This window comes from Pezoporus wallicus, unplaced genomic scaffold (assembly GCF_028554395.1).
Source record: "Pezoporus wallicus isolate ANWC-B61680 ecotype Strahan unplaced genomic scaffold, APGP_CSIRO_Pwel_v1 contig_13568, whole genome shotgun sequence".
NCBI classification, from domain to species: Eukaryota; Metazoa; Chordata; class Aves; order Psittaciformes; family Psittacidae; genus Pezoporus; species Pezoporus wallicus.
The window spans coordinates 335,637-351,355 of NW_026638968.1; the positions used below are offsets into that span (position 1 = coordinate 335,637).

General features: G+C 47.7%; 1 protein-coding gene across 2 annotated transcripts; it reads left to right on the forward strand.

The window, feature by feature from the left end:
• The first annotated feature begins 1,117 nt into the window (after nucleotides 1-1,117).
• OGFOD1 (2-oxoglutarate and iron dependent oxygenase domain containing 1) lies at nucleotides 1,118-10,990 on the forward strand. 2 transcript variants are annotated; one of them, XM_057413474.1, is made up of 13 exons: nucleotides 1,122-2,089; nucleotides 2,164-2,309; nucleotides 2,397-2,443; nucleotides 3,562-3,662; nucleotides 4,524-4,640; nucleotides 5,323-5,414; nucleotides 6,889-7,017; nucleotides 7,147-7,260; nucleotides 8,009-8,088; nucleotides 8,236-8,531; nucleotides 9,032-9,154; nucleotides 9,947-10,005; nucleotides 10,473-10,990. In XM_057413474.1, the coding sequence occupies exons 1-13, from the start codon at nucleotides 1,450-1,452 to the stop codon at nucleotides 10,632-10,634; spliced, it is 2,106 nt and encodes a 701-aa protein (XP_057269457.1). In that variant the 5' UTR covers nucleotides 1,122-1,449; the 3' UTR covers nucleotides 10,635-10,990. The 2 variants fall into 2 exon arrangements, with proteins under 2 accessions (XP_057269458.1, XP_057269457.1); XM_057413475.1 differs by lacking the exon at nucleotides 9,947-10,005 and having other exon boundaries at nucleotides 1,118-2,089.
• The last annotated feature ends 4,729 nt before the right edge of the window (nucleotides 10,991-15,719 follow it).

A 15,719-nucleotide genomic window follows, 5' to 3' on the forward strand; every position in this document is an offset into this window, starting at 1 on the left:
ACAGCAAGGTTCTTTTTCTGCAGAAGTAATGAAGAGCCTGAGAACTAAACTGTTAGAACTGGGTTTGAAGTGGAAAATTGGGGATTTGGATCACAAAAGAGGACAAATGCTGAATGCCTATGCGCAGGCTGGGGATAAGATCAAGAGTCTGAGCAGATCACTTGCTAGGTGCTGGGCCTCTGCCTTCTCTGCTGACTGTACAATGGAAACTTGGGAAGAGGGACTGAAAAGAGCCAATAAACAAAGGAAAGGTCAGGCAAGAGATCAGCCAGTCCTAGAGAGAAAAGAGGGCAACAGGAGAATGTTACTGTACAACAAAAATCCAAGTAACACAGGTCTGGTGGCATGAGGCCTGGAGGGAAGACAGGATCATCCAGCTAAATCAGAAAGGGAGAGGAAAATGGATTCTGAGCAAAGCAGTAAGAAGTTATCACCATGGTTTTATCAACTTGTGGCATACAGCAACTGAATTAACAGAGTAAGTGACTGATTCCATGGGGAATGTTTTCCTTGAAATACAAGTTGCAATATTCTTTCTCCAATATTTAATCACGTTAAACTCAAATAGCGTATACTTCCCCCGCCCCCCCCAAATTTCCCTCCTGCTTTAGAGGCAAAATCACAAGCCAGATGCAGCTGTTAGAGTCCTCTCACACACACTAGTTTCCTAACCGCAGAGTCATTCATTAGCAAGCTCCTCCACATTCACTTACCGCTTAGAACCATCTACATTCCTTTTTTTCCATTTATATCCAAATAGACAGACAAACAGCTTTATTAATACAAAATCTACTACACTAACCCATGCTACACCAAATTAGGTACATTAGCCAGTATAGCAAAACCCTTAGCTTATACTTAAAAAAAAAAAATGACAGTGGTAACACAACTTCTTGACAAGTTTTTTCTTCAGAAACACTAGAAACACATACTAGTCTCTGACATCCATATTTAAACTTCAAGAAGTTTAAATATGGATGTCAGAAATATGACACAAATATGTTCACTCTGTGAACAAAGCCAGCTGTACAAACTGTACATATATAAACACACAAGTCTGCAATTAATGGCTAATATCGAATGCGGACTGTTACAGTTAACATTTACATATTCTGCAACAAGACAGATGTGTTCGTTGTGAAGTACTTCTGTCAGAACTTACAGAGGAAGAAAAAGTGTGTGGCTTCTCGTATCATGTAGTTGTTTCTTAGCAAATAGCCAGTCTCTAGGTCAGTTTTATTTGGTAGGCACAGCTCTGAATTTAAGTCAAACGCCAGCCGCAGCCACTGAGCAGGCACTGGCCGTGCCCGGCCCCGTCCCACCGTCTACACGGGGCCAGCCCAAATCCCACCGGGCCGAGCCACGCGGCGGTTGGTGCTCGAATTCCCCGCTCCGCAACGCTGCGGGCTACGGCGCTGGGAGCCCGCACTGCCTGGGCCAGGCCCGTTAATGTCACTAATCTCTCCAAACTTCCCGGTCGCTGCCCGCTCCCGCATCGGCCACAAGCGCCGCGCCGCATCGCGTCCCCCTCAGCACCCAGAGAAACCAGGGCCCTCCGAGCGGCCCTCGCACATGAGCGGAGCGAGACGGAGAAGTCCGAGCGGCACTCACAGGTTGATGGTCCTCTCCAGCGTGAGCGGCTTCGTCTGCTGGATGTATTTGTTCCCGAACTGGTTCACCCCTCGGGGCCAGCCGGTCTGCGAGCGGTTGGGCGGAACCACGGACATGGCAGCGCAGCACTCAGCGTTCGGCAGCGACCGACGTCACCCTCCGGCCAGGCCGCGCTTCCTTTACGCGCTACCACACCGGAACAGCCGCCGCGCTTCCGCCGCGACCGCGGGGAGGAGCCGCCCTGCCCTCTCGTGGTGTGGTTGTGCCGGCGGAAAGCGCGGGGAGTACCGGGAGCCGCGGTACGGAGTTATGGGCCGCGTTATGGGCGCCAAGCGTCGGGGGGCCGCCACATCAGCACCGGCGGGAAGAAAGCGCGGGAAGCGGGAGACGCTCGCCGAGCTCAGCGACATCCTCCGGGACACGGCACTGCGGGAGCGGGCGGCGGAGGCCTGGGTCCGTGGGGAGCAGCTCCGACACGGTACGGCCCGGCTGGACACCACTCGCTCCAGGCCTCCTCCCCTCGTTCCCTCACTGGCGGCGTTTCTCCTGCAGAGGCGGCGGCGGTGGAGCCGGTCCCGTTCCGGCACGGCGTCATTCCCGGCTTCCTGGCGGGTTCGGCCTTCGCCGAAGCGCTGCGCGACGAGCTGCTAGGCCTCGGCTTCCGCGGGCGGCGGAACGACCTTCTCTCGCTGCGGCAGGTGGGCCCCGGGCCGGGCCGAGCCTTGGCTGGCCGAGCCGGGCAGCACTAACCGCTGTCCCTTCTTTTCTTCCATGGGCCGCCGCAGTCCGAGGAGCTGAGGGAAAGCTCGGAGCCGCACGTCGCGGCGCTGAGGTAAAGCGTTGGTCCTGGGCCCTGCAGCCTCCGGGTGGGGAGTCATGGAATCACAGCGATTTGGGTTGGAAGGGACCTCAAAAGTTCGTCCACTTGCAACCCGTGCCACGGACAGGGACACCTTCCACTAGACCAGGTTGCTCCAGGCCCCGTCCAACCTGGCCTCGAACACTGCCAGGGATGGGGCAGCCACAGCTTCTCTGGGCAACCTGTGCCAGGGTCTCAGCACCCTCACAAGGAAGAACTTCTGCCTAAGATCTCATCTCGGTCCCCTCTCTGTCAGGTTAAAGCCATTCCCCTTGCCCTGTCCCTACAGGTCCTTGTCCAAAGCCTCTCTGCAGGTTTCTTGTAGCCCCTTTAGGCACTGGAGCTGCTCTAAGGTCTCCCCTTAAGGAGCCTTCTCTTCTCCAGGCTGAGCAAACCCAGCTCTCTCAACCTGTCTCCAGGCAGGGCTGCTCCAGCCCTCGCAGATCTCTGTAGCCTCCTCTGAACTCACTCCAACAGCTCCACGTCCCTCTTGTGTTGTTGCCCCAAAGCTGGATGCAGGATTGCAAGGGGGGTCTCCCCAGAGAGGAGCAGAGGGGGAGAATCCTCTCCCTTGACCTCCTGCTCACGCTTTGGGGGTGCAGCCCAGCATGCAGGGGGGTTCTGGGCTGCAAGCAGGTCTTGGGTAGCTTCTCATTAATCAAATGAGAAAGTCCTCAGGGCTGTTCCGCCCAGCCTGTAGTTGTGCTTGGGATTGCCCCAACCTAGGTGCTGGCTTCCTGGGGAATTCTGGGGCCACAGGTGGGCCAGGAACTGTCCCTGAAGACTTGAATCCTGGCACTGAAGTCAGATAACTGTTGTCCTCTGTTGTGCAGCTGCAGCCCTCATATACCTGTTGCTGTCAGAATGTTTGCTGGTTCCCCTTCCAGTTGACAGCAATGCTGTGAACATGGGGCTGTTTTCCTAACCAGCTCCTGTGTAGTTTGACAGGAACACACTGTCACTGGCAGCAACAGCACCTTTAACTGCTTAAATAGGTAGAATGGACGCGGAAAATTAGTTTAGGCTATGCTGATACGGTTTGTAACACTGTCATGGTGTAAGTGACAGACACCTTGTGCTTGTCATCTTAGGCATGCTCTGTGTGAAGAATTCCGACCGTGGCTTTCTGCCGTGACCCAGATAGAGCTGGAGCCAACTATTGATATCTCCTGTGCTAAATATGAATATACTGGTCAGTCTATAACCATTTCTTTCCCTAAAGCTGGGTGTGTATGTGTGTAATAAAAGAAACGTCTATAGAATACTAATTTCATGACCCGTCCCAAACTCTTTCTAGTTTCAGAGGGTCCTATCAGCAGCAAATCAAAGTCTCAGAAAATAGAAGTACAAATCATGGAAAAACTGCTGGCATAGTTCCATTGCTGATGGCTTTAACTGGGCCCAGTGCTAGTGCAAGTTCCCACCTTAGCGGGGCTGCTAAGCCCATGCGTGCAGGCCTGCTGCCATGCAAAAGGGTGATGTGTTCAGCTTTCAAACACTATAGCTGAGGTTGTAAAGTCTGATGCTAAAACAGCACCCTTGTGAGTCCAGGTTACAACTGTGCCTGCACTTTTAGTCATGAAAAATCCCTGGAGAAAGGGGAAAATTGTTACTGCTGTCAGCTCTACTTTTGAAGTCTTCTGCACAACCAGTTGTTGGCCCAGTTTTTCAGTTCCCAGGGTTCCCCCCTCCCTCTAGTCCAGCAACAAACCTCCTCAAAGTGCAGTTCTGTGTTTAGGAGTCAGAGCTTGGATCACTGGTTAAGTGAGGAATCTCTGTCCACCATGCCGAGGGACAGACAGGGAGGGGCAGGGGATGAGTTATAACTGCCTCTACCTTCAAGGTGGGCTAATCTGCCAGTTACAGAGCGGTCCCACAGAAGTTAATCTTGCAAATCTTGGGCTGGTGATGCTGACGAGTGAAAATGCGCTTCTTGGAACAGGCGTGTTTTTTCTTGTTGTATCCTTGCGGGACAAAGCTGGGAAGCAGTCATTAGAATGAATCATGTGCGTACTAGAAAGATGCTACAGCAGCAAAACGTGTGTAATTGCAGATGTCTTGCTGTGCCATGACGATGAGTTGGAAGGTCGGAGGATTGCTTTCATCCTGTACCTCGTCCCACCCTGGGGGAGAAGGGATGGGGGAATGCTGGACCTGTACAGCACAGATGGTAAGAGCCCTGAGCTCTGCTGCAGGTGGCTGAAAAAGGTGAAGCTTATGCACCCCTTGCAGCAGCTCTCCTCAGAGAGTAAAAGGGAAGAGAGTTTCTCCTTTGTCCAGAGAAGCTGATGTGTAAGAAAAATTTGCACCTTAGAGATGGGCTGTATCACAGAATCATAGAATGGTTAGGGTTGGAAAGGACCTTAGAATCATCCAGTTACAACCCCCTGCCAAGGGCAGGGAGTCCTCACACTAGACCCAAGGCTCTGTCCAACCTAGCCTTGAACACTGCCAGGGATGGAGCATTTACCACTTCTCTGGGCAACCTTGTTCCAGTGCCTCACTACCCTCACAGTAAAGAGCTTCTTATATCTAACCTGAACTTTCCCTGTTTAAGTTTAAACCCATTACCCCAGCAGACAGAAATGTCCTTTTTTCCATTTGCAAGAGCCAATAGCAGAGGCAGGATGAAAGCAGTGCCAGTAACTGTGCTTGAAATGCTAAACTGATGGTGGTAACTTCCGTTTCCAGCACCAGGAGTTCACTGATTCGTCACCACATACTTGCTGTCAGCTCCATCCCTTAAACCCAGGTGTCTCACCAGTCACTATGTCATGAAGTCAGAGCGAAGCAACAGTTTCTAGTGAGTTCCTGTTCATGTCTTAACCAGAGTGTGTTTTCTTCCTCCTCAGAACACTTTCAACCCCAGCAAATTGTCAAGTCATTGGTACCTTCATGGAACACACTGGTTTTCTTTGAAGTGTCTCCAGTCTCTTTCCACCAGGCAAGGAGCTGTCTGTTATTCATTTTCTGATTCTCATTGTTGTGATTATTCACTGTTTTTTATGACAGTCCTGATGGGGAAGGAGAGGGAAAGGGAGAACTGTGGGGTAGAGTGGATACTCATGGAAAGTGCTCTGTGTTAAAGGCAGGGCTTCTTAGGAGGGACTTTAAGGAGGACAAGAACTGACAAAGCCAACTTTAAACCAACTTTAACTGGGAGCACTGTGAATCAAAGTCTCCTAGATGTGGTCCTCACTGTCCAGAGTATTTGCTGAACCACCAAATAATTTCCTCAATCCTTTAGTCAGTAAAGTGTAGAGCCTGCAAATTATCCTTGGAGGACTGTGTAAGGTTCATAGTGATAGGAATCCTTCACAACACACACCACCGTTAAATCCTCAGACATCAGACAAAGAGCATTTAGTCAGTACTTCCTAATAGGTCTTCCGCTTCTATTGTGTACATTTTTCCCAGAGATAGCAAATAAAGCTGTGGGTGTTTGCTGCATGGAGCAGGTCCATGAGCTTCTAAAGACAGGAATTTTTCTGGTTTCCATTTCCCAAGTGATTTAGGATTCAGTGGCCATTCCAAATAATCCAGAACACCTCTAAGTGATGCAAGGAGAAGGCCACTACAGCTCTGTAACAATCAGTAAGAACCAAAACCTTTCGGAACAGACTGTTTGTTCCTCCTGTTCTAAAAAAACAAAACAACAAAACCCAGTGCAAAGTCTTCATGTGCTATTCAAAAATTTACAACAGTTTGTGGCTTGCAACCAGTTATGAGGGCATGGTGCTCTCTTCACATTGCTGTTATGATATAGCACCCTAGGATGTGATATTGTTCACTTTAGCCCCGCTTGATGAAATCAAGGTTTAACAGTGGCCATCACTGTGAAAGTGAAGTGTTTTCACAGGCCAGGGTAGAGGGGCTGCTTGTAGTCTGATACATGCAAATACAAACAGCCGAAAGTATCAGGCAGATACCCTTCATGATGGCTTGTATGACAGCACTTTCTAAAAAGGAAAAGACAAGTAGACCAGTATAGCCTGCTGCAGTCCATCAGTGTTTTTTGAGTTTTCATATTAAGATGTGACAGCTGTTTTTTGCAGCCTATGATAGCTGGTTCTTCAACAGAATTAATGATAGAAAAATAAAATACGATTACTTTTAATAACAAAAAAAGGGAATGGATTCTGCTGGAAACTTGGAGAAAAAGCTTGGACTGGGAATCTGAAAACCTACAGTAGACTTGAGCATCAAAATTTGCTTTAGCCCTTTCTCTGTAAGCCAAGAATAATCCAGCCTGGTCTGTCCTTTTTCTGACACTTTGTCTGACACTTTGTCTGACACTTTGACACTTTGTCTGACACTGAATGCAGTAGGCTCTCTGGAGTCCATCTCCTATGATGACCAGCCTATTACAGCTGGTGCTTAAATGTGCTGTGATCTAAGCAATACCAGCGTTGTTGCAGGTGTCCGAAGTTCTGTCAGAGGAGAAGTGCCGCTTGTCGGTGAGTGGCTGGTTTCATGGCCCATCAACAGTCAGACCTGCACGCTGCATTGAAGCTTCCTTGCCCAGGAGCCCACACGTCCCCTGCGACGTGAGTAACAAGCCTACCTCTGCTTACCTGCATTTCTCTTTGTCATATCCATGGGATACCTGTTATGGGGGCGTTGGGCAATCGTTTTCACTTTTGCAAATTCAGCATTCAAATCTATTTCCCTTCCAGCACGAAATCTTGTATGAGTGGATCAGCCTAGTTTATTTGGACATGGACTCCCAAGCTCAAATCCAGGAGGAATTTGAGGAGCGATCAGAAATTCTCCTGAAAGATTTTCTCAAGGTAAGCCCAATGATTCAATCTGATGGGGGCTGCCAGAACAGGTCAGAGGGCTGGCAGGTGCCATAGGTCATGCAGGCTGGAAAAGGGCTTGCTCATATGGCCATCAACTAAAACACCTTCTGGTTCCACCTCCTCAAGGGGAATGACCAGATGACCTCCAGCAATGTCTTCCAAACTCCACCATGCTGTGATCCTGTCATGGATCCTCTCTCACTCCCCGTATACTGCTGCATGGGGACTCATCCAGCATCAGATACTTTGCTTCAACATTCTTGTTTTCTGCAAGAAGCAAAGCAGAAGGACGGAAGGACATGTCATTCTTCCTGCTTTCTAGCCTTGTGTGACCCAGAGTGTCCTTGTCCTGCAGATTAGCACTTAGGGAACTTGACCCGTGTGTGTGTGTGTGTGTGTGTGTGTGTGTGTGTGTGTGTGTGTGAAACAAGTGATCCATAATGTTTTTGTCTTACTTAAAAGGCTTTGCTTCACAAGGCTGATGACCTCTCATTTACTGTGCATCTGTATCTCGGTGAAATTGTGTTCTCACCCAGCAGACAATTAGGTAGCATTTGAGATCTAGCAAAAAGAGATGATGCCCACCCAGGCTGCGTGCCTCAATTCAGCATTCCTTAGGAGCCTCAAACCAGTTAGAGGAGTGCCTTATCTGATAGCAGACAGTGGTAGCCTACAGCACAGCAAGGGAGACATGGGAGCTAAATGTTAAAGTTTCTGTGCTACCTTTCTCTCCTAGAAAGAGAAATACCAACTACTCTGTGAAGCTTTGGAGAATAAAGACATCCAGTGGAATAGTCAAGGGCCTGCCAATAAAAGGTGGGGATGACAGCGCCCTGCACCTATTGACCATGCCAAGCAGGAACTGCCATGAGGCTGCACTGGTTGATGCTGCCCTCATGGACATGGTCCTTGCTGGTTCTCCAACAAGGCTATACATCTGCTGATACCTCTACTGTCTTTCAGACTCTATGAGACAGCAGAGGAAGACAGCCTCCCTGACATCCTGGATAAATTCCTGCAGTTCTTACGCTCCGAGGCCTTGTTTTTACTGCTGTCCAACTTCACTGGCCTAAAGCTGCATTTCCTGGCTCCCTCTGATGAGGATGAAGATGCTGGGGTAGGAAAAGCCACAGACACCACTGGGGACAGCAGTCCCAGACCTGAGCATGAAGAGACTGATCACTATGCTGATAGAAAACCCCATCAACCAGACCAGCCTGATCATGTCCCCGAAGCACAAGACAGCAAGACACAGAATAGTAAGTGGCGTAGCAGCAGTATGAAGGGATTTGAGCAGGATCCTGATGTTGAGGGTGTCTGCAGCAGAATTCCCAATGATTTTTATGGAACTAGCATTTTGCCTTGCACTGCAGCCAAGACACAAGGCACCATTTTGTCAGATGAGGTTTCTAAAATCAGTGACCATCACAAAAGAAGTCTAACTAAATTAATGACTAACTTGAAGATACCATTTGCAACACACTTGTTGGTCTTCAAGGTGAGACTTATTTAGGAGTCAAGGCATGGGGCACAGGTGTGTTATTTAACTGCCCAGTAATCTTTTGCCAATAGTCAGGTGTTTTTTACATCTGCGTACTCCTGCTGTACATGAAATAGATTCTTGTATGAGATGCCAAATTGAAAGGAAAAAAGTCAACAGATCAGAAGATAATTTTAGAATTGGAAAACTTACACCCAAAACAAGGATTGAATCTTTCAGAAAACATTGCCAGCCTGTCTTGTTTGTTCCCTCTCTTAGGCTCCAGGACCCCTGTATGTGCAGGGGAGCTGAGGCGCTGGACCCACGGACACTATACTCTAGTCCATGACACTCAAGCAACAGAGTTTGCTCTTGACTTGCTCTTTTTCTGTGGCTGTGAGGGTAAGAGGACAAAAGAGTTTGCATGAAGAGGCCAAGGGTTGCCTAAAGGAAGGACTTCTGAATTCCCTGCTTTTTCTGACATAGAAGGGTTCTGTAGACCTCATCCAAGTCCTCGCTTGTGCATAAACTGTGGTTTCAGTAGTCCTTACACAAACATTTGGGATTACGGCCATGGGATCAGCTTTGACCCTTCCTGCTGGAGCCAGGAGGTGGCGCTTGGGCAGAGGGAATGGCTGCATCTCCCTGGCCTTTCACTGAGCAGTGGCTCTGGGCATGGTGAAGGGTCAGGTGGGCTGAATACCCACTAGATATGTTCCATTTTGCTCTTTTCTCATCAAAATTCTCACTGCACCTCCAATTCACAAAACCCAGGGTTTTCAAAAGCCACTCTAGTCATGTCTAGGTGTTTCAGGTTGATTGCTAGTTAGATAGTGGTAAAAACAAAAATCTAAACATGAGTATTGGACCAGCTGAGTCCAGAATGCACCAACTGAAACCACCTGGCAAGTGCTGATAGTGATACTGAAATGCTTTGCATATCTGCTAAGGCAAAAGTGTTCCACAGGTGAGGAACAGAGAGCCAAGCAATCTTAAATGGCCCATCTGTGGTAAAAGACAAATCCAGTACATTTGATTCAAGTTGTTTCTGAACAGAACAAAAAAAAACAGACTGGGAAGCATCCTGTACCCAGTAACTGCGGGGAGTGGGGTGTAAAAACAGCATCTTCAGGAAGGTGACATGGAGCCTGGACAGTATTCAACTGCCCAACAGTCTGTCTTTTCTGTTTCAAGACTGGGATCCAGAATACGGTGGCTTTACTTCATACATTGCAAAAGGTGAAGATGAAGAGGTAAGGACCTCAAATAAGGTGAAATTGTTTAGGGTAGAGAGACGTAATTACACTTTGTCATAGCACTGACATAACCCTAAGAGTGTGCTCAGTATCATGCTGCAGCCTTTCAGCCTCAAGAGGCTGGTGTACCCCATAAAGCTGAAGCCTTGGGCCTGGTGGCATTTGGGAAGCCTGTGATGGGCACAAGGCTGTAACAGAGATGATGATTTTCCAGGAAGTGCTGTTCCCTAGGGTCACATTCAGTATCGGCACTAGTGACAGTGCTGAGAGTCATACTAAGTTGCTATATAATGAATGCTTCAGATTGAGGGGTATTCAGATGAAAATAGTGACATGGTTCATTTACTAACATCAGACTGTTTTTCTGACTAGCTTTTGAAATAGTTTTGTTTGTTTCTTCCTTGGAATGATATCAAAGCCATTGTTATGAAGCTCATTTCCGCCCTTGCTTTCATGTCTCCTAGCTGTTGACAGTGAATCCAGAGGACAACTGCTTGGCTTTGGTTTACAGAGACAAAGAAACTATGAAGTTTGTGAAGTACATCAATCACCGTAGCTTGGCACGCCTGAACAAGCACCCAAACAGAACAGGATTTTGGGATTTTTCCTTCATCTATTACGAGTAATGGTGCAGAGTGTGACCAGAGAACATGGGGGCTTGGGGGCAGGTTTCTGTCCAGGCATTCAGCTGGGATCTCTCAAAGCCCAGGCAGACTTCACTGATGCCAGCTTCATCAGACTGTATACAAGCTGTACCCTACCACATAGGGTCTAGGTGACTTCAGTTGTACAAATGGAAACCCAGCCTTCTAACAACACCCAACTGCTTTTAATGCTGTGTGGAGGGGGGTCGGTGTGACATAGCTGTCAGCTTTCCAGCCGTTCTCTCATGGAAACAGCAGTTTGGTGTGTATCTAACCTAAAAATTACAACTGTACATTGCCCCAGGCTGATGACTGATTTTATTAAAAAAAGAAAGGAAATGGGTCAGTTAAATGCTTCAAACACTGGTTGGGCAGGTTTTGTTACAAAAGGCCCAAGATGTTTTCTGGGGTTTAGCTGTGTTCAGTTTGTACAGGCAGAAACAAAGGAGCTGCTATGGGAAATAGTTTTTCTAGCTGCACAACTCTGTGAAGTTGGGAAGAAAGGCTGTGAAGCTGCTGATACTGCAAAGGACCTGGCACTGTAACAAGGAGCAGGACTTTACTATGCTAAATGCTGGGCAGACAGACACATATGCAGCCCTTTCTCCAAAGAATTTACAAGCTAAAATAGAAGATGAGAGCTGCTCCTGCTTATTCTCCTTGTGTGGGTACCTGGATAATGCTGTGCTTCATGTGTGAAGGGTTGTGTCTCCAGCCTCAGAATAGGACTGGGGGCTGGTAGCAGGAAGGCAGTCACCTCTTCCTGCCTTGTACAAGGGTCACCAACTGCACAGCCTTGCATGGTCTTTGTTCTCTCCCAGGGTCTGCTGGTCTCCAATGTGGCTTTTCTCGATGGGAATCAGCTGAGATCTTTCCAGGTGGCAGATGCCCAGGTCCTGTGGTTAAACAGCACAAGAAAGGCAGTGGCCTTGGTGCAGTGACTCACCCCAGCACACGCTTTCAGTGTTCTCCCATGCCACATGCCCTTGCCACAGCACCATATCAGACTCACTGTGAAGGTGCCCAGCCCATCAGAGGTGCTATTGTAGAGCTGGGCTAGTCACTGCGGAAGGCAACAGACTGTAGAACATGCTGCTGGGGGCTTGGCTCAGCCTGCAGGGGCTTGCCTGTTAACTTTCTTTGGCAGTGACCAGCCACAGGTGTACTTTCAGCTCACCCAGGCCATGCAGTGCATGCTACAGGTTTGCAGCAAGCACATTTCACTTCTCCTGCCTCTCCTGGGTTGGGAGAGGGTAGATGTGGATTACAGTTTGCTGCTCCTCCTATCCCAGGCCTGTTGTTGAATACCACTGCAGCTGTGTAAGACCACAGCTGGCAACAGAGGAGCAGTAAGGGCAGGAGACTGTTGTCCCTGGGCACCCTGCACCTTCCACAGAACAGGATGTACTTTGGGCATGCCTTTATGAAGATAAAAGAACAACCTTCTACTGTTAAGTACTGGTTTCTGAAGCACTCTGCTGCTTACCAGGGCAGCAGCTCTTCCTGGGGACAATAGTTCTTAGTGTGAGCTGCTGCACTGGAAACAGGCAAGTAATGGAGGATTCAAAGAGGAAAAAAAAAGGCAGATTTTTTTTTGTTGTTCTGGACAAAGGTAACAGATACCACAGATATTCACAGCATAGCTGACCAGGCAAAGTCAGGAGTAAATTAATGAAATGAAGTTACTTAACATGTTGCATTATGAACCTGAGTGTGCTTGGTAGGTCTTGGAACAGCCTCCCAGAAGACTGGGAAGAAGCTGGGCTTTCTGAAGTTTGCTGCTTTTTAATAATAAAAACCACACTAGAGGGCATACCAGCCTCTACTTGAGCAAGCATGGATCTATCTGATCACACAAGGAACCACCCTTCTGCCTCTGGTGACTGAGATGAAGACATTTAAGAAGCCAAATTTGCAGTTAGCAGTCAAAAGTTTTAAAAGAATCACCACATCTCTACTCTCTCACCCTTCCTGTCAGGTCCAAAGGCAGCCCCACACATGACTAGTGCTGTAGCCAGAGGGGAAAGACTCCACTCACTGGAATTTCAAATGATACTTGCTGCTGGGGAAAGACACGCCTTCATTTAGACCACACCAATACTGCATGCCCTCTCTCCAGCTGCTCTTGCTGGATACAAATCTGCATTTACGATTAGGTGTAGCTATGGGCAGAGTAGTCTGATTATTATGGAAAGGAATATGTATATGAAATATATCCTTACCCACAAAATGAGTAAGCAGGACAACACAGAAAAATAGGATGGAGAGCAGCAAGTGAACAGCTATGAAGCATAAGCAACAGAGAACAAAAACTTAATACCAGGCAAGATGGCCTCATGCAGACATTGATCATTTGAGGATGCACATTTCTCACCAGCTGAATGCACCTCCAAAGATGGCATTTGATGCAGGGTACCAGCAGCTTTTGGTTACTGAAGTGCCAAGTTGTTCAAGTACTTCCCAACAAGTATTTAGGGATTTGGTCGTTGTCAGTTTACCAAGAAGGTGAAGACGAGAACACTTCAGTATGGAGGGAGATAAGACAGTGTAGCTGTAGACCAGATTGAAGGAATGGTTTCCACATTCATAAACATGCAATAAAGAAGTTCTGACATTGGGTATTCAGTGATCCAGTCACATCAGATATATAGTAGCAATTAAGATGAGCAGCTGTCCACGGGACTTGGAGAAACAAGGACTAAAATCAGATAACCTGTTGTCAAGTGTCAGTTCCAATTGTTTTGGTTTTATAAACTCCAAACTGGAACTTGAATTAGGACACTGAAAACCACTGCTCTGCAGATCCCTCTCCAGCGCACTCCAAGTACTCCTGCAGCGCCCTTCCCCGGCAGCAAAGGGACCATATGAGGAAGACTCCAGCCAAGACATAAGTTTCAGGCAGGCACTGAAGTGCCCCAGCAGAGCAGGGTAGTGGTCTAGACCCAGTCCCCAGCACATGTACCAAGGTGTTGTGCCATGTAACCAGCTCTGCCCCTGTATTTTCAGGAACATGCAGCTCTATTAGTGTGGTTTCAGTAGTTATTCTGTACTTGACGAGCAGCTTAACCTGCTGTGGCAAGTTCCACCTGAGAACAGGATGACTAGGCATTAGTCCTGAGGTGAATCCTACCAGTGGGGACTGTTTGCCATTGATCTGCTGCAGGTTCATCTCATCATAAAACCACAGAGTGGTTTGTGTTGGAAGGGTCCTTAAAGCTCACCCAGTTCCAATCCCCTGCAACAGACAGGGAAACCTCCTAGTAGACCAGGTCGCTCCAAGCCCTGGCCAACCATGGCCATGTTAGTTGGCTGCTGCATGCCAGCCAAGGGTTGCTTTGTTTCAACAGCAACTGCAAAGCTGGCAGCACTTCAGCTTATGTGATGTGGATTTTACATCTGGCAATGATAAAAGTTGTTTTTATGATTGTTGTCAAATTTAGCCGGGGGAAGTCAGTCTTATCAGAGGTCTGGACTGTGACCGAAGGACTGACCTCACTGCCAAGAGCAAAACAGAGCTGAGACTGAAGTGCCTGGTGCATTGCCCTGAAAATCTGGCTGATGAGAAAGCTGCTTTCAGATCAGAGCCACTCTCTTATCATCAAATGGACTACGTAAATGTAAGTAAGCAAGCATTAGTATTTTGAACATAAAGAACAAGGGGCTGAAACAGTGGGAACAGGGAGCAGGTGGCAGAAAGCCCAGCCCTTTTGCCAGGAGACTGTTCCATAATCAACTCACTTGCTTAGAACAGCCTGGGTGGCTCACCACACTTTTACCAAGGAGCTGGATTTGACTAACCACCAGGTTCTTAAAAGGATTCAGATGTGTTTCTGCTGCAGATCTGAAGTGACAGAGGTCTGTGCTTTTGGCAGCCCAGCTCTCCATACTGAAGGGGTTGAAGCAGTGGCAAGTGCCCACTTTAGGGATTAAAACACCCTGCAAGATTTGCACTCCCCATCCAACTGGTTGCATGCTCACAGGTGGCTCTGTAACAAATAGTGGGCTGCTGGCTTGAATTTGGTAGTGGCAAGTAAGAGACCAGGTACAGGATGCACATATTCCTGACAGCCCCAAGAAGCTACCCCAGAACTTCACAGAGGAGGACCACCTCCTCCCTGCCCACATCACAAACACCAATCCATACAGCAACAGATGTGATGAATGGTGCAGGAACGAGGAGCACTCGGGCCCAACCTCCATCCACTGCAAGATATTTTTAGCTTCTAGAAGAAAGTTACTTTGGCAAAGGTTCTAAAATATCTTTAAGTGCCTTATTGTAATGTTGTAATCCAATTCTAAGAGATCCCACAAGTAATAAACAAGTTTGGGCCAGGAGCCAAGACAATTTTCAATACCTTCTCCATTATGTACTGGCAGCTCTTCAGAATTACGCACCAAGGTTCGGTGTGTAGTTTGGTTTTGTTGCTCCTGAAACGCATCCTCACCCACCTCAGTATATGCAGGGCTTTTTTTTCCAACAGCACAAAAACAGTAGCACAAAAACAGTAGCTAAAGAAAAACCTCCTGCAATCCAGGTGTATGGAGAGTGCTGTTTATGAAACAGACTACATCTTACCTGTGTGGAACCAGACGGCTTTCAAAGACCTGGCTTAAAAGCCAGCAAGGAGATGTTACTCTTTGGTGCTTCTAGCGCACTGCATTAAAATTTACACAGAAAACAGCACTTCCGTGCAATGACAAGCAGGACTCTCCAGCACAGAGTGTTTACGTGCTTAGTATGCAGAGACCATTACAGCAAAACCAGAAATGCTTGGATCTTTCCAGCAAATAAACTTAACCACATGCATCTCTCCCAGCTAAATCAGAACAAAAGTTATCAAACCAATCTATGTTTTAATGGAAAAAGGACAATGCCTTAACTACAAAATATATTAAAATACATAAATAAGTTACTGTAAGAAAAATAACTGAAGTTATACCTGTCTTGCATAAATATCACATCTACACTTAAACTAATGCTTCCTTCACGAAGCTTTGACTTGTGTAATAACATCGCACCTGATAGCTTAACTACAATGCTACCTTTGCAATGAGCTCATGCTAGAG

Coding starts and splice junctions, on each gene's coding strand:
- OGFOD1 (XM_057413474.1), top strand. CDS start 1,450: ATGTCACTAATCTCTCCAAACTTCCCGGTCGCTGCCCGCTCCCGCATC. Junction 2,090..2,163: donor TGGGGAGCAGCTCCGACACG/GTACGGCCCGGC, acceptor TTTCTCCTGCAG/AGGCGGCGGCGGTGGAGCCG. Junction 9,155..9,946: donor CTTTTTCTGTGGCTGTGAGG/GTAAGAGGACAA, acceptor TTCTGTTTCAAG/ACTGGGATCCAGAATACGGT.